This window comes from Pseudophryne corroboree, chromosome 7, assembly GCF_028390025.1.
Source record: "Pseudophryne corroboree isolate aPseCor3 chromosome 7, aPseCor3.hap2, whole genome shotgun sequence".
NCBI classification, from domain to species: Eukaryota; Metazoa; Chordata; class Amphibia; order Anura; family Myobatrachidae; genus Pseudophryne; species Pseudophryne corroboree.
The window spans coordinates 77,090,087-77,108,138 of record NC_086450.1 but is presented as its reverse complement, the minus strand read 5'-3'; the positions used below and the strand labels follow the sequence as shown (position 1 = coordinate 77,108,138).

General features: G+C 46.9%; 1 protein-coding gene across 1 annotated transcript in view; it reads left to right on the top strand.

Moving 5' to 3' along the window:
- The window catches only part of ITGA4 (integrin subunit alpha 4), a 224,226-nt gene that overhangs the window by 30,607 nt on the left and 175,567 nt on the right, over window positions 1–18,052 (top strand). Inside the window, exons 3-4 of the mRNA XM_063933332.1 lie at window positions 8,223–8,329; window positions 10,612–10,738. Of these exons, the coding sequence (XP_063789402.1) occupies window positions 8,223–8,329; window positions 10,612–10,738 (234 nt within the window). The remainder of the gene's footprint in view (window positions 1–8,222; window positions 8,330–10,611; window positions 10,739–18,052) is intronic.

Genomic DNA, 18,052 nt, shown 5'->3' with positions numbered 1-18,052 from the left:
ACGACAATAAAACCTGATAGCTGATCTTTGTTTTTTTCTTCGTGGTAGTTGACTCAATTTAGGAAACCCACACTGGTTTGCCTGCAGCATGAACTCCACAAATGATGGGTTTGTTTCGTATCACAAAGCCGCGTTACCTCGGGGAAGTCACACGCTCCTGTGTGTTAATTACTTGTCGGAGTGAGGTGTTATAAAAGCATCACTGATCTCTGTAACATGATCTGTGAACCGTTTGGAACGTGGCAAATTGACGAAATACATGAAGACATCCACTTTCTAAATGACTATTATTATTCATGTCTTTTTATGCACAATATCTAAATAACAACTGAAGCTTCAGGCTGCTATTCGTATCCTGATGTGACTGCTGTGCTTCTTGTACACAGGTTGGTTTAAATAAAGGTCACAAAAAAATGTTTTATGTAGAGAAGAGGACAAGATCTGGATAAGTCCATTGAGCGAGCTGGATGTTTGAGCTTCGGTTTTATATATAAGTCCATTTGGACTGTACAGTCTTGCTGCATCACTATTCTCTCCTGTTGTGCTGCTTACACTGTTTGGGATTGGGTATGTCATCGGCGGTCAGAATACCGTTGCCGGGATCCCGACTGCCAGAATGCCGGCAGGGGGGCGAGCGCAACGAAGCCCCTTGCGGGCTCTCCACAGGTTCTGTTTCCACTCTATGGGTGTCGTTGATACCCATGAGTGGGAATAGCCGTGGTGCTGCTGCCGGCATTCTGGCAGTCAGGATCAAAGCGTCGGTATTCTAACCGCCGTAATCCTGACTGCCGGAATCATAACTGCATCCCGTCTGTTTGTGGGGGTGATTCAGTTCAGGCAATGGGAATGGCGCATTGTGTCAGTCCACATCACAGCCCATAGAGGTGCACAGGAAGACTTGTAATGTGAGGGGTAACGTAATTGGCTGATATGTGCACAGCCCAGCAGGGCGGCGATGCTCGGTGGCACATGGCCAGTGATTGAGTCACCCCATTTCAGTCTGTGGCAGTGTGTTGGCTTACATTACCCTCTGCACATCATGTACTTGCCACAAGCAATCAGGTGTGGATTATTAGATCTACACTAAAAGGTCTACAGTCAATAGGTAGACATGCATCATGTCGACAGGGTCAAAAGGTCAACATGGTCAAAAGGTCGACATGGAAATAGTCAACACAGAAAAGGTAGACAATTTGTTTTTGTGGGTTTTTTGGGGTGTTTTGTCACTTTTTTGCCACAAACAAGCCCACTTAGTGTACCACGTCCCCTCGCATGGCTCACGAGCTTTGGGCAAGGTGCTTTGCTCTGCTACCGCTGCATATTCACGTGGATGGTAAAGTATGAAAAGGTTGCAAAAAATGGAAGAACGTGTGTCGACCCTATGTGTGTTGACCGTTTTCATTGCCGACATTGTTTATCATTGTTGACCTTTTGTCCTTGTCGACATTTTGCTCCTATCGATCTTTTCACCTGTCTTTTACATGTTGACCTTTTGACCCTGTCGACTTAATGCATGTCTACCATTAGAGGTCGACCTATTAACTGTCGACCTTTTTAGTGTAGATCTATAGACCGGATACCATGCAGTCCTGTCCTCACTAGCGCAATCACATGAGTGAGTCAGGGAGGTATGAGTGGGAGGTGTGAGTTATATTGTTGGCACAGGTGCATTAGAATTCATTTCTGTAACATATTAGAAAGGTGAGACGGGATGGGTACGGGTGACTGGCCGACAGCTGCAGAGGATACAGGGCTCCCTCTTCAGCTCACGGATCTCCTTTCCAAAGGAAGACGTGGGTCTCCAGGAACCAGTGCCATCTGAAGATGGCGTAGGTTTTGGAGTTTGCTGAATAAAGGGCAGTCCAATCGGGCCTGTAATAATGAACGGGCTTATTACTAAGTAAAAACATGAGTAAACTAGCTTTGAGCCTGCCCAGAAGACGACGCTGGAAACTCTGCTGCAACCGGGACCAGGTAAGTGGCCTCTAGGCAACTAGGGACTAAAAGGTTGACATTCTATCATGTCGACATGTCATCCTTGTAGACATGATGAATGTTGATATTGTCACTTTCTCATATCGACCTTATGCATGTCGACATAAGTATTTCTGGAACTAACATACCACACCCAAGAAATATATAAGTATGATATGTGATATCTATTCTGCCGTTTGGAGATTGCTAAATCATTTCTTGATTTATATCTGTAATCCTATCAGCTGACGGGTGTCATGTGTGCGTGTCATCTAAATGAACATATACTGTATAAAAATTAAAGACTACTTATTTATTGAAAACCATTAAGAAAAAACTCTATGGCTGCAATAAAAGGACGGTCAGAATCAGTGCAGCCTATCAATTCACAACAAATGAACAGTCATTGGCCCTCATTCCGAGTTGATCTCACAAAGCTGCTTTTTGCAACCCGTGCGATCGACTAGTCGCCGCCTATGGGGGAGGTAGTTTTAGCATAGCAAGGCTGCGAACGCTTATGCAGCCCTGCTATGCAAAAAGATCTTGTGCAGTTTCTAAGTAGGTCCTGACATACTCACCGGCTGCGATGTCTTCAGCGTGACTGGTCCCGGAGTTGACGTCAGACACCCGCCCTGCAGACACCTGGACACGCCTGCGTTGGACTCACCACTCCCAGAAAGTGGTGAGTATCCACCCCAGAACGCCTTCCGTCTGTCAATTTTTTTGCGATCGCCGCTGCGATCGCTTTCGTCACTGTCCTTGTCGTTGCCCAGCATCAGCCATCGCTGGGCAACAACGCGCGTGCGCAATGCGGCCAACGCGCATGCGCAGTTCCGACCCGATCGCACGGCTGCAAAGAAGTGCAGCATGCGATCGGGTCGGATTGACCCCCATTGTGCACTGCAGGTGGATACAGCCTAGGGTGCTTTCATTAACCAAATCACAAACCAGGGTATCCAACTCTATCTTCTATCTTGAATACCCATCCTTTATGGTGGTTATGCTGATCCTGATAGGGTGTTACAGCCAACTAACCAGTCAATATAGTTAAGTACACCCAAACACTAAACCATTGAACCCGGGCTGGTAATCAGACAATCAAAAGCATCCATCAACAAAAGCCTGTTGATAAAAAAACTCCAAGCCACTAAAAAAAAGGAGAGGGGTGAGTAATACGCAGCAATCAAAGACGCTTGCGCCCTAAAGCTACAGCCTTAAATAACCTAATACAAGACCCTGTCCTTACTGCACAATTGGATACTGAACCATGAGGGTCATTCTGACCCGTTCGCTCGCTGCTGTTTTTCACAGCCGAGCGAACGGGTCTCTACTGCGCATGCGTCGGCGCCAATGGCCATTGCAGAGCTGCGATCGCCTCTGCGTGATTGACAGGCAGAGGCGGTCACTGGACGGGAGGGGGCCGAACGGCTGCGTTTAGCTGCCGTTTCGTAGGCGCATTCCAGCCAAAGCAAGCGTGGCCAGACCAACGGGGGGCGGGCCGCAGCGGCTTGTGACGTCACACGCAGCCGCTGCAGGCCGGGGAGCGAGGAGTAGCTCCTGGCCAGCATGCTAAAGCTGCGCTGGCCGGGAGCTACTCTTGAAGTGCAAAGGCATCGCCGCTGTGCGATGCCTTTGCACTGCTGCGGATCAGAATGACTCCCCATATGACCAGCACACAAGCTAGGCCCAACCTTGAGGTTTAATCCACATCAGGCTCATAAAAATCCAACAGTTCTTTCTATTTCTTCTAGTAATTTTTTCAAGGCCTTAGTAGCACTTCATAAGGCTCATTCACACTAGTGTCTGTTTTATCTCAGTGTTGCACTCACATACAGTATAAATGAATGCTAGCCCCAGATTAGTATTTAAGGTTTCAGCAAAAGGCTCTTCATAAAGCTTTTGTATTGAATTTGTTTATCATCTTAAGCTTGGTTTTAAAGTACAATAGTGGTTAGGTTTATGTTACTACAGGTATGAAACACCAGTTGCACTTAACTAACCTATCAGTGATATATGGCTATCTGTGTGACATCGCTAGTTTTACAAAATCTACACAGCTACAGATTTCTGTGGTCTCCAGAAAACCATCCCTTGATAACCATCTACTGTATGTAGAGCAGTTGACAGAATCAATGTCTTCCATATTACTCCAGATGATGTTCTGCTGAGACAGACAATAAAAATTTCATCAAGTTCACTCAACTGTACCCTAATGATGCGTCTATAAAATGTTATGTGATTTAATAGGGTAAAACACATTGTATCATTGTGTAGTTTTCTGCCCATTAGTCAAACAGGTTATATTTAGCTAGACTGCCCTACTTGTTTCCTGGATATGTATTATTAGGTTTATCCATATGTTTTTGTAGGGCTGAAATGCATGGTGGCATCATTATATGTGTATAGTGTATTGCTGATTCCTTGCTATTCGTACATACAAACTGCACATACTGTACATCTCTTTGTTCATCTCAATATAATATTCCCTACATGACCTCTCCGCTCTGCACAAGATCTGCGTCTCTCATCCACACGCATTACTCGTTCCCACTCAAAATGACAGGACTTTTACTGGACTGCACCCACACTGTGGAATGCCCTCCCACGCACAAGAAGACTTACCTCTAGTCTCCAAACCTTTAAGCGTTCCCTGAATACTCTCCTCTTCAGAAAAGCTTATCAAACTACGGACCTAGCCACATAACCTTCAATGCCTCCCTATCTAATTACATCCCCTCTCTACAGTCCACACATAATCTCACATATTTTATCTCTCTTCACTTTCACATCTTCCTAATATTTGTCCAATATTGCTGAGTGACTACAGGCCCCAACTATAGAATCCTTCAAAAGTAGACTCAAGACTTTCCTGTTTACTCAAGCATTTCCATAGTGTCTCTTTTAGTATCTTCATGCTTCTGTATTTTATGAAAAATGTACTTCATTATTTTTCTGTACTATATTATGCTGTGTATCTGTTAAGCGCCTTGAGTCCTATTGGAGAAAGAGCGCTATATAAATAAAATTATTATTATTATTATTATTATATCATACAGCCCATTAAGAACCTTTGCAATCTGGTGGACCATTATGCTATACAGTAGGTAGCGCCTATCCTTGTGTATCCCTATTAATTGTAAGCTTGCGAGCAGGGCCTTCCTACCTCTATGACTGACTGTTATTACCCAGTTTTGTTCTATATCTGCTGTTCCAATTGTAAAGCGCAACGGAATAAACTGCGCTATATAAGAAACTGTTAATAAAATAATATTTTTGCTGCGCTCAAATGCATGGTGCCATCATTCTGTATGTATAGTGTATTGTTGATTACCTGCTATTCATTTGGTAAATCTTTTCTAAAATGCTAAATTAACTCTTGGTAATAATCTATAGACCCTGTTGATTTCCTTTGCTCTGAGAAGAATATATTTATAGAGGCAATTAAATTGTTTTAATTAATTCTTCCATATCATTTGTGGGGTCCCACAAATGAAGATTCTTCTTAACTGTAGCCAAATATGATTTGTGGTTGCTTTTAAGTTTGTTAGTTTATAATTGCAGTGGAGCATGTGGCTTACATTTGCAATAAATATAACTGAGAATGGGGAGCTTCAGTCCCCTGGTGCTGGTACTTTCTTCTCTCATGTGGATTTGTGAGACAAAAGCTCAAACCAAGACCATAGATAGACCTAAATCACATACAAATAACAAACAAACAAACCAAAACAAGCCAGGGTTGCCCTCATTGGTCGAATACTATCAAGTGGTTCTTTATATGGGTGAGGGGGACCTTGGACTGCACACCATCCATAAATACAAATCTAATGTATAGGTGGTAAGTGGTATCATGCTGATACTTGTAGTTCCAGAAAGAAAGAGAAAATGTAATGCCGATGCACTCTCTATGGTACCAAGCAATGCTAATCAAAATAATGATAATAAACTCTGCAATCTAACATAGAGCAAAATGAAGGTTCTTGACATAATTTTGACCAAAAATACCATCCCACCAACCAGCGTCCAGGTGACCTTGTCTCTGGTGGGTCCCTAATACTAAGTTTGAGTCCTAAACAAATACAGGTTTGTCCGCATTGGTTGAATACTATCAGGTGGTTCTTTACTTTAGCAAACCACAGAATGCAATAGATTACATCTGTAGTTTTATGTTTGTACTTTGTAAGTAGCAATGGTAGCCAAACAGTGTAAGCCCACTGCATTTCTAGGCACTCCCATGTCACGTGCAGAATGGTCTCTGAAAGGTATGCTCTTCCAAGGGGCATTTTAATAGAGGAGGGGGGCCGTGGACAGACTCTGGTTGGGCCACCTCCTCTTCATGGTGCAGTAGACTCTACAGTAGAGTCTACTGAGCATGCACAGGTCTCCGGAAACATGGCACCTGCCATGTTCCGGAGACTAAATACCTACTGCGCATGTGCAGTGGCCATTTTGCCAGTGATTTTTTTTTACCGTGGCTGCAGCTTTGACGCGGGATTCCTAAAAGGTAAATAGAAATACATGGGTGCGGAGTGGGCCCCCCTGGATCCAGGAGCCTGTGTGTACCACACACATTGCACCATTTACAGCAGGGGTGAGGAACCTCCGGCCCGCGGGCCGCATACGGCACACAAAGCCGTTTGTTCCGGCCCACCCGCTTGTTTGGCAGCGAGACACGCCACCGCTCAGTCCGGCGGCAGCGTGTCTCAGCTGTTAGAGCAGGGAGGAGAGTGCGGCTACGTCAGTCAGTGGCGGGTAGGATCTCAAACCAGCTGCCGGTTCGTGAGCCAATCAGAGCTCGCGGACCGGCAGCCAATCAGGAACTGCTGCTGCCGGTCAGCGAGCTCTGATTGGCTCACGAACCGGCGGCTGTTTTGAAGTCCTACATGCCGCCGCAGCCTGCATAGCCGCGCTCTCCGCCCTTCCATGACCCGACAGCTGAGACCTGCCGCCGCCGGATGGAGCTGCAGGAGCAGTGAGCGGTATGGCACTGTGGGGGCATTTGTATATCTTGCACTGTGGGGACAATTGTGTATCTGGCAATGTGGGGGCATTCGTGTATCTGGCACTGTGGGGGCATTTGTATATCTGGCACTGTTGGGGCATTTGTATATCTGGCACTGTGGGGGCATTTGTGTATCTGGCACTGTGGGGGCATTTGTGTATCTGGCACTGTGGGGGCATTTGTGTATCTAGCACTGTGGGGGCATTTGTGTATCTGTATTTGGCACTGTGGGGGCATTTGTATACCTGACACTGTTGGGGGCATTTGTGGATCTGACACTGTTGGGGGCATTTGTATACCTGACACTGAGGGGGCAATTGTGGATCTGGCACTGTGGGGGCAATTATGGATCTGGCACAGTGGGGGCAGTTGTGGATCTGGCAATGTGGGGGCAATTGTGGATCTGGCACTGTGGGGGCAATTGTGGATCTGGCACTGCACTATTGGGGGCATATGTGTATCACGTCCCATTTTAATTGGCCACACCCATTTTTTTGGCGCACGCCAAGAGGCAGACCTACTGGGGGGCAGGGTAATTTTTTAAGTTGAGAATTTTTGTATGGCCCCCGAAGGATTTTATAAATATCCAAATGGCCCTTGGTAGAAAAAAAGGTTCCCCACCCCTGCTTTACAGTATAGAAATGCAAATGGCCCTTCCGTTCTTCTAGCCAGGAGGTAACCAAACTAGATACAATGAGACTCATGTTATTCTTTGTGATCTAAAAGGGAACTACTTGCCCATACTGGGAATGGGTCTCTGATTACCTATGCTGAAGGTGTCTGAAGTATAGTGTGATACAGATGATCACACGTCTGATTTATGGCAGGGTCACAAGTGCAGGAAAATTACTTTGTCAGTACTTAAGAAATGTGTTATTGAAAAGTCAGCATTTGTAACTCCAGGCCCATGAAGTGATGGATTTGGCACTAGATGCACTACATTCCTGAATTGTAAATATGCTGTATCTGTGTATCTAAGTCAGTCACAGTAATGTTGAACTGATGTACACCTTTACAGTTTTTCCCTGGACTAAAGGCCAATAGGGCTTTTACATGGCATAAATTCCCCATGTGGTGATAATGATATGGCCACTCAGTGTGCTCTACAGTTTTGTGTGTTGTAAGACTTTAGAACGACGTGAGGAAAACACAACTGGGGGTATATACCAGAACACATCAATTTCCATTGGACAAAGCAAAAGCCTCGAGAACGCTTGACCTATATTTAATCACTCTGTTTATCTCTTAGGTGAACAAAATGGGATTAAATGTGGGGCGACATGCAAAGTAGAACAAGATAATCAATGGTTGGGGGTCAGCTTGTCAAGGCAGCCTACAAAGGACGGACATATAGTGGTAAGTGACTAAGTTTTAATGTTGTAATTTCACTGTGTATTTTTCTCTCTATCCTGTATATAACCCGCAAATCAGGGCAGGGGTAATGTCTTCATTACGACCATGGGCACGACTATGTCACAATGAGTTATGAACTTTCCTAGATAAGTGATAATCTGCCCTATTTCCAAACCACCATGCAAATCCTCAGGGCTGTTTCTAGCCAATTTTTCCCCCAGTGCGAACAGTAAAAAAATGTGCCCCCCCCCCCCCCCCTTCACCAATAGACATTAAAAAAAATGTGCACATTCCCCTGGCAAGTGGGCATGGCCTTGTTAAAATGGGCATGGCCTTGCCAGGGGTTTCATGTTCTGTGTTCCATGCTTATTGCCAGGGGTTTCATGCTCTGGCTAGCATGCTCGTTGCCAGGGGTGTGTAGTGCTCGTTACCAGGGGCTACTTGCTATTACCGGCTCCCCCTCCTCCCAGCCATAGTACTCCGCTCACAGGGCGGAGTTTCACGAAATGACTCGGTTGCGTTTAATTGTAATTGTGATTCTGTCTCCTAATATTAAGGAACAACTTTTGGATGTTTTCAAAAACATCCATCTGGTACCAAGGCTTGTGTCTATGAGGAGGACCTCCAATCCCCTTGTGCGTTGGTGTGGCTCCTTGATATCTGCTATTTATGTGTGCATGAGTCATGACTCACCAGCCCCATCCCCTCCAAACATTTGAAAGCTTGCTACCCACCCACCAGTTGGAACAATAGTCATCCCCGCCGTGAACAGTAAATATAGCCCCCTTTCCCTCATTGTGTGTCACAGAGATCTTTAAGTATGGGACAAAACAGTTGCGTCACGGGAGGCAAGGGCAAGGGGGTGGGAGGGGGGGGGGCAAAAGCCGTGCTGTGGTGGTATAAGTTAGTATATGGACCATACGGTCGTGTACTACTCAGCTCTGTGGAGAACCAACTGGTCTGCTCTATGCAGCACTCCATCTCCACTAACTGTATACATAACTGTGAGTATGGCTCTACCCAAACTGATCACTACAATAATTACAAGCTCCTGTCCACTATATTTGTTCTGCCTTTTGGCAAATCTTGGGTGCACGATGGATGGCACAGGGCCCCAATGGCTCAAGATGCCCGTGTAAATTGCACATCCTGTACCCATTATTAATATGCCACTGCCTGACATACTGTATATACACTATGGGGGTATGCAGTTAGTTCCGATCATTCCGGAGCTAATGAATTTGCCCCACATGAGTATTCAATTAAGGCCGTTTTCCGCCGTTTTCAAGGCATTTTCGCCAATGCCTTTTCACCTTTTTTATTAAGTGAAAAGGTATTGGCGAAAAACACCTCAAAATCTTTGAAAATGGCCAGCATTTTCGACAGAAAACAAGTGGATTCGCCAATCCACGTGTTTTCTGCCCCTGCTAAATTTTTAGTCTAGGCGAAAATCCGTCCCTGCTATTGCATGGGGCGAGTCCCCATTCGCACTAAAAATAGCAAAAAAGCTCAGTTTTTCACCTAGGCGAAAAAACTGAGCTAATTGCATACCCCCTATGAGTTTTAAGCCAACAACAGTCCATGTTTTCCTAGGGTGTGACTAGCTGTGTTTTCCCTACTGTACTGTTTATTGACTGCTGACATTCCATTGTTCTTATTGGGTATATTTTTCATGTCATATCCCAATATCTTATCTATTACTGCCTCTCACACTCTGGTGCCCCGCTGACACAGACCAGCTGTGCCTCAAGCATAAAACCAGTTCTGTTTACCGTATGAGTATTTCATAGATCACTGGTTCTTGATTTATTTTCTTTACCAACATTTTAAATGTATTATTACTGTAGTAATTATGTAATTAATTTGTGGCTTTATTTCCTTCCTTAAACATTTTTATAACTTAGGGTGACATTCAGTCGCGCTTGATGTCCTGTCTAAAGTGACAGGAGATTGGGGTGGAGAGTCAATATTCAATTGTTTGTTGTTGTTGTTGTTGTTGTTTTTTTGGTGCTGATTGTGCCCAGTCAGACTGGGTTTAGCCGCGTAAAACGAAGAGGCTAAACCCGACTGAAGTGCTGTGCCGTTTGAGTGCTCAAACAGGTCATTTTTCACTCATTTCAGCTCACCACCTCCAGGGAGTGCGAGTTGAAATGCAGGAGAAGGCAGCTGTTCGTGCCCAAACAGAGCAACAATTTAATAGCTCCGTCTGGGCGCCCAGTGACAGCTGTCGGAGATAACAATTGAATCTCGCCCTTATAGTCTGATGAATGTCTTTCTTGTTCTAGGTTTGTGGCCATAGGTGGAAGAATGTATTTTATGTTAAGGACCACAAGCTCCCACATGGAGTATGTTATAAAATACCTCCAGATTTGCGAACAGATTCAAGCACCAAAATTTGTCCATGTTATAAAGGTAAGAAAGCAATCTGTAATGGCTCCAACTGGCTCCATTCTGTGTACTTGGCAGGAAAATTGGCCACAGAAAGAAGGGTTTTATGAAGCTAACCCTAACCTATACAGGTATAATAATATTTATACGACTTATAGCGCAACCTATTATAATATGTCACTCTCCAGCATGTGCCGCATAACTGAAAAAGCCTATTTCCAAACAAACGTATTTCACAATATTATATTTGTTGCCAGTTTTGTGCCCTGGGCGGGTTGGGTATGTTATGCCGATTGCCGGGATCCCAGCAGTCAGCATATCGACACTGGGATCCCGACAACAGAATACTGGCAGAGGGGATGGGGGCAAGCGCAACAAAGCCCCTTGCATCCTTGCTGCGCTTGCCACGCAGCGAGCTCGGTGGTTTGCTGCGCTCGCCACAGGTTCTATTCCCACTGTATGGGTGTCGTGGACACCCATGAGTGGGAATAGACCCTGTGGGTCGGCATTCCGACTGCTGCCATTTTTAGCGTTTAGGATCCCGGCATCGGCATGCTGACCGCCGGGATCCCAAGCGCCGGTAACATAACCGCATCACCAAAATATTGATATAGTGCATGTCTACTTTATGAACATATTAGATTTAGGGTAAAATAGTACTGTTGATATTCTTACTGTCAAGATGCATGATGTCAACATATTAAACTTGTCATTATTTTTGTGTCGACATGCTGAACTTCAACATTGTATAACACACCCACTTCAAAGATTATTAAACTTAAAACACAAACTGGCTTAGATAAAATGTTCCAGGAACTTATAAGACTTAAAGATATGGACAAAACCATCTTGGAGTAGCCGCTCATAGTCATATGTCCGGTATTTGTGTCATAGTTGTAGACTTTCAGGGAGGGGGCAGCCTGGTCAGCACAGCGGTGAGTGATGATGTGGGGGTGGTTGTGGCGCAGGAGGCTGTGGATATGGCATGGCTGCAATGTAATTGTGGCCACGCCCTACACTATACAATGCAGATATTACTGCAAATCACGTTGTAGGCTGCCCGTGAGACTTGCCCACTTTTCCAGGTGGTCGGAAGCACCACCTCATTTTCAGGAGCCTCCCAGCTGCTCCGGGAAGGTAGGCAAGTATGATTTGTGTGCTACATGGAATAGCAGCCAGTAGTGTATATACCCTGCATGCAAATAATAATATGTACACCCCTTGCATTACTGCATGGCTTATTCAGGTGCAGAGTTGCATCTTCTTTTTGCTTTGCTCCCAACTGTAAATCAACCCCTGTATATGCGGATGGACATATTTATTCATTGTAAAGTATTTTGTTGTATTAGTGATTGCAATTGTAATCACAGCCAGGGCTGGCAACAGAAATCTTGGGGCCCGGTACACTGATATCCCTGTGGGCCCCCCCGATATACAAATATAGGGGCGTGACCAGTGACCACAGAGCTCCTTTACACATTACGTCAGGCAGAGTCTCCCTTTTTACACATTACAGCAGCAGAGTCCCCTTTTTTACACATTATGGCAGCAGAGTCCCCCATTTTTACACATTATGGCAGGCAGTCCCCATTTTTACACATTTTGGGAGGGGGAGAGTTATACTCACCTGCAACGATCCAGCATGCCCCACCATAATGGCCATCCCTACCTTTTCTCGCCCTGCAATCTTCGCTCTTACCTACAGTAATACCAGGTTTACAGGGCAGATGTAATGCATGCACATGCATCCATGATATGTGCCTGCATGCAGCCCATCCCAAACCCAAAGCCCCAAACTCCTGCTGGAGAGCCGAGTGCACCTGCAGTGCAGACACTTGACTTACCAGACACAGCTGCCGGCGCCGTGAATCAACGAGGCTCAGCCTCCGAGTGACCAGCTTGATGCACCCCGCCGCAACAAGCTGACAGCAGTCCCGCAATCCTGCTCACGCTCCTCACAGCAGAGACAGGGCGGGCGGTGATGACTGGGAGAGGAGGGGAGGTCCGGAGGTAGCGTTGTGTGACAGCTGACCTGGGGCTGGGCTTGGGGATGCTAAGTGGTGACCACAGATCATGGGGGTGGGGGAGCTGAAAAAAAAGGTCAGTTATTGATTACTTTTAACTGCACAGCGGGGGGCCCGCAGCTGGTGCGATGCCGCAATATATATAATTATTTAGATCTGTTACATGCTGCCGCCGCTGGACCTTGGGGCCCCTCACAACGTCGGGGCCCGGGACGGCTGTCCCCTTTGACCCCCCCCTGTCGCCGGGCCTGATCACAGCAGTATAGTTATAGTCTTATTATCTAGACCAGGCTTTTTCAACCAGTGTGCCGTAGCACACTAGTGTGCCGCGACCAGTTGCAAGGTGTGCCGCGGAGCCAGAGCAGCTTCCTGCACCTTCAGAGTGAACTGTTGGCCCGGGCTCTTCTTAGCGGATCAGTCGTGCTCCGGCCGTGACGTATGCCTTGAAGACGTGACGGTGTGATATCATAGGTCACGGCTGCCACGTCTCACCACCCAGCCAGCCCACCCGCCTGCATACACATCTTCCAGTTCCTGCCTGCATACAAAGCTTTTCTTGCTCACCCACATCCACACCTGCCCGACCGCCCGCTGCTCAGTGTTTGCAGCACTCCACTATGAACAATCCCTGCCACTGAGAGACATGGAGGAGGACAGCTGACCGGTAGGGGATAATATTTGTTGTTTTTTTTCTCCTGTGGGGAACAATAGGATTTATGTGGGGAGAACAAGGATTTATGGGGGGAACAATGTGAATAATTCATGTGGGGAGCAATGTGATTGTTTTTTCTGTGTAGGCCAATGTATGTTTGAATTTTTTTTAAACTATGAGGCCCAATGTGTGTCTTTTGTGTTTATTCTGTGGGGAACTGATGGCGTGCCTTGGCAATTTTATAATATTGTTTGGTGTGCCGCGAGTAAAAAAAGGTTGAAAATCACTGATCTAGACATTTATTTTCCCTTACGTCCTAGAGGATGCTGGGGACTCCGTAAGGACCATGGGGTATAGATGTGCTCCGCCGGAGATATGGGTACTCTAAAGAACTTTTAGTATGGGTGTGCACTGGCTCCTCCCTCTATGCCCCTCCTCCAGACCTCAGTTAGATTCTGTGCCCAGAGGAGAATGGGTGCACTACAGCGGAGCTCTACTGAGTTTCTCTGATAAAAGAATTTTGTTAGGTGTTTTATTTTCTGGGAGCACTGCTGGCAACAGGCTCCCTGCATCGTGGGACTGTGGAGAGAGAATCAGACCTACTTAAGTGATAGGCTATGCTTCTTATTTTACTGGACACCATTAGCTCCAGAGGGATCGGAACGCAGGTCTCCCCCTGCCGTTCGTCTCAGAGCCGCGCCGCCGTCCTCCTCGCAGAGCCGGAAGATAGAAGCCGGGTGAGTATAAGAAGAAAGAAGACTTCTAAGGCGGCAGAAGACTTCAGATCTTCCCTGAGGTAAGCTGCGCTCCATTGCTCCCACACGTTACACACACGGACAGGCACTGATGGGTGCAGGGCGCAGGGGGGGCGCCCTGGGCAGCAATATATACTTCTGTTTTGGCATGTTATGACACATATGGGCTGCGGAGTCAGTGGATATGTTCATTCCCCGCCATTAATTGTGAATTTGAGCGGGACCGAAGCCCGCCACTAGAGGGGGCGGAGCTTGGTCGCACAGCACTAACCAGCGCCATTCTCTCCACAGTGTGCTGAAGAGAAGCTGGCTCCCCGGACTCTACCCTGCAGAAGATACAGGGCTGAAAAAGAGGGGGGGGGGCACATTTTGGCGCAGTGAGTGTATTACACGATTGACATATATATAAAAGCGCTATATCTGGGAATTGTTTCCAGTGTCAGTTGGCACTGGGTGTGTGCTGGCATACTCTCTCTTTGTCTCTCCAAAGGGCCTTGTTGGGGAACTGTCCCCTTATAGTTATTTCCTTGTGTGTGTGTTCGGGTGTCGGTACGCGTGTGTCGACATGTCTGAAGCGGAAGGCTCATCCAAGGAGGAGGTGGAGCAGATGATTGTGGTGTCTCCGTCGGTAACGATGATAACCATGATTGGTATGATATGTGGAATATTTTAAATGCTAATGTGACCTTATTACATAAAAGAATGGACAAAGCTGAGTCCAAGGAAACAGCAGGGAGTCAATCCGCGGATTTGACTGGATCACAGGGCTCGTCAGGGTCTCAAAAGCGTCCCTTATCACAAATTGTAGACACTTATACCGACACGGATTCTGACTCCAGTGTCGACTATGATGAGGCAAGGTTGCACCCTAAGGTGACCAAAAATATTCATTATATGATTATGGCAATAAAAGATGTTTTGCATATCACAGATGACCCCTCTGTTCCTGACACAAGGGTACACATGTTTAAGGGGAAGAAACCTGAAGTAACGTTTCCTCCATCTCATGAACTGAACAAATTATTTGAAAAAGCTTGGGAAACTCCAGACAAAAAACTGCAGATTCCCAAGAGGATCCTTATGGCGTATCCTTTCCCAGCAAACGACAGGGTACGTTGGGAATCCTCGCCCAGGGTGGACAAGGCATTAACGCGTCTGTCCAAGAAGGTGGCGCTACCGTCTCCAGACACCGCGGCCCTTAAGGATCCTGCGGATCGTAGACAGGAGACTACCTTAAAGTCTATTTATGCACATACGGGGGCTTTACTCAGACCGGCAATAGCATCGGCATGGGTCTGTAGCGCTGTTGCAGCATGGACAGATATCTTGTTGGCTGACATGGATACCCTGGACAAGGATACCATTGTCCTGACTTTAGGTAACTTTAAGGACGCAGTCTTGTATATGAGAGATGCTCAAAGAGACGGGGGGTTGCTAGGTTCCAGAGCCAATGCCATGGCAGTGTCGGCAAGACGAGCTCTGTGGACCCGCCAATGGTCGGGTGATGCCGACTCAAAAAAGCATATGGAGGTTTTACCTTACAAGGGTGAAGTTTTGTTTGGGGATGGTCTCGCGGACCTGGTTTCCACAGCTACAGCGGGTAAATCTACATTTTTGCCTTTTGTTTCCCCACAGCAAAAGAAAACCCCACAATATCAGATGCAGTCCTTTCGGTCGCATAAGTCCAGAAGAGGTCGGGCTCCTCTTTCCTCGCCAGAGGTAAGGGTAGAGGTAAGAAAACACCTGCTTCGGCTAGTTCCCAGGAGCAGAAGTCCTCCCCGGCTTCTGCTAAATCCACCGCATGACGCTGGGGCTCCACGGAGGGAATCCGCACCGGTGGGGGCACTTCTTCGACTCTTAAGCCAGGTCTGGGTCCGATCAGGCATGGATCCTTGGGTGTTGGAAATTGTATCCCAAGGTTACAAACTGGAGTTCGAAGAAGTGCCCCCTTGCCGATTTCTCAAGTCGGCCTTGCCAGCCTCTTCCCCGGAGAGGGGAGTGGTATTAGATGCAATTCAAAAGCTGTGTCAACAGCAAGTGATTGTCAGGGTTCCCCTAGGCCAACAGGGAAAAGGGTACTATTCAACACTGTTTGTGGTCCCGAAGCCGGATGGTTCGGTCAGACCAATTTTGAATCTAAAATCCCTAAACCTGTACTTGAAAAAGTTCAAATTCAAGATGGAATCACTCCAGACTGTGATATCCAGTCTGGAAGCAGGGGATTTTATGGTGTCGCTGGACGTGAAGGATGCCTACCTTCATGTCCCCATATTTCCTCTTCATCAAGAATACCTGCGTTTCGCGGTACAGGACTGTCATTACCAGTTTCAGACGTTGCCGTTTGGGCTTTCCACGAAAATGATGGTGCTCCTGCGCAAGCAGGGGGTCACAATTATCCCATACTTGGACGATCTCCTGATACAGGCGAGATCGAGGGATCAATTGCTGAAAAGCGTGTCACTCTCCCTGAGAGTGTTACATCAACACGGTTGGATTCTCAATCTGCCAAAGTCTCAGTTGCTTCCAACGACTCGACTATCATTCCTAGGCATGATTCTGGACACGGAACAGAAGGTTTTTTTTCTACCAATAGAAAAAGCCCAGGACATCCAGAACATGGTCAGGGACCTGCTAAAACCAAAAAGAGTGTCTGTTCATCAATGCACTCGAGTTCTGGGAAAAATGGTGGCAGCCTACGAGGCCATCCCCTTCGGCAGGTTCCATGCGATGTTTCAGTGGGACCTTCTCGACAAATGGTCGGGGTCCCATCTACACCTTCATCAAAAGATAAGCCTGTCCCCCAGGGCCAGGGTGTCTCTCCTGTGGTGGCTGCAGAGTGCTCACCCTCTAGAGGGACGCAGGTTCGGCATTCAAGACTGGGTTCTGGTGACCACAGACGCGAGCCTCCGAGGATGGGGAGCAGTCACAAAAGGAAGAAATTTTCAGGGGATATGGTCAAGCCAGGAGGCTTGTCTACACATCAACGGCCATATACAACGGCCTACGACAAGCGGAGTATCTTCTTTGCGACCTGCCGGTTCTGATTCAATCAGACAACGTCACAGCAGTGGCTCATGTAAACCGCCAAGGCGGGACAAGGAGCAGAGTGGCAATGGCGGAAGCCACCAGAATTCTGCGCTGGGCAGAAAATCACGTAAGTGTTCTGTCAGCAGTCTTCATACCGGGAGTGGACAACTGGGAAGCAGACTTCCTCAGCAGACACGATCTCCATCCAGGAGAGTGGGGACTTCATCAAGAGGTCTTTGCAGAGATAGCAAGTCTTTGGGGACTTCCTTAAATAGACATGATGGCGTCACGCCTCAACAAAAAGCTTCGGAGGTATTGTGCCAGGTCAAAGGACCCTCAGGCAGTAGCGGCAGACGCCCTAGTGACACCATGGGTGTTTCAGTCAGTCTATGTGTTCCCTCCTCTACCTCTCATCTCAAAAGTGTTGAGAATCATAAGACGAAACAGAGTACAAGCAATACTCGTGGTTCCAGATTGGCGTCGAAGGGCCTGGTATTCGGATCTTCAGGAAATGCTCACAGAAGATCCGTGGCCTCTTCCTCTCAGGGAGGACCTGTTACAGCAGGGGCCTTGCATGTTCCAAGACTTACCGCGGTTGCATTTGACGGCATGGCGGTTGAACACCGAATCCTAGCAGAGAGAGGTATTCCGGAGGAAGTTATCCCTACTCTGATAAAGGCTAGGAAGGAAGTAACGGCGAAGCATTATCACCGTATCTGGAGGAAGTATGTATCTTGGTGTGAAACCAAGAATGCTCCTACGGAAGATTTCCATCTGGGCCGTTTTCTCCACTTCCTACAGACGGGAGTGGATATGGGCCTAAAATTAGGCTCCATTAAGGTACAGATTTCGGCCCTATCTATATTTTTTCAAAAGGAAT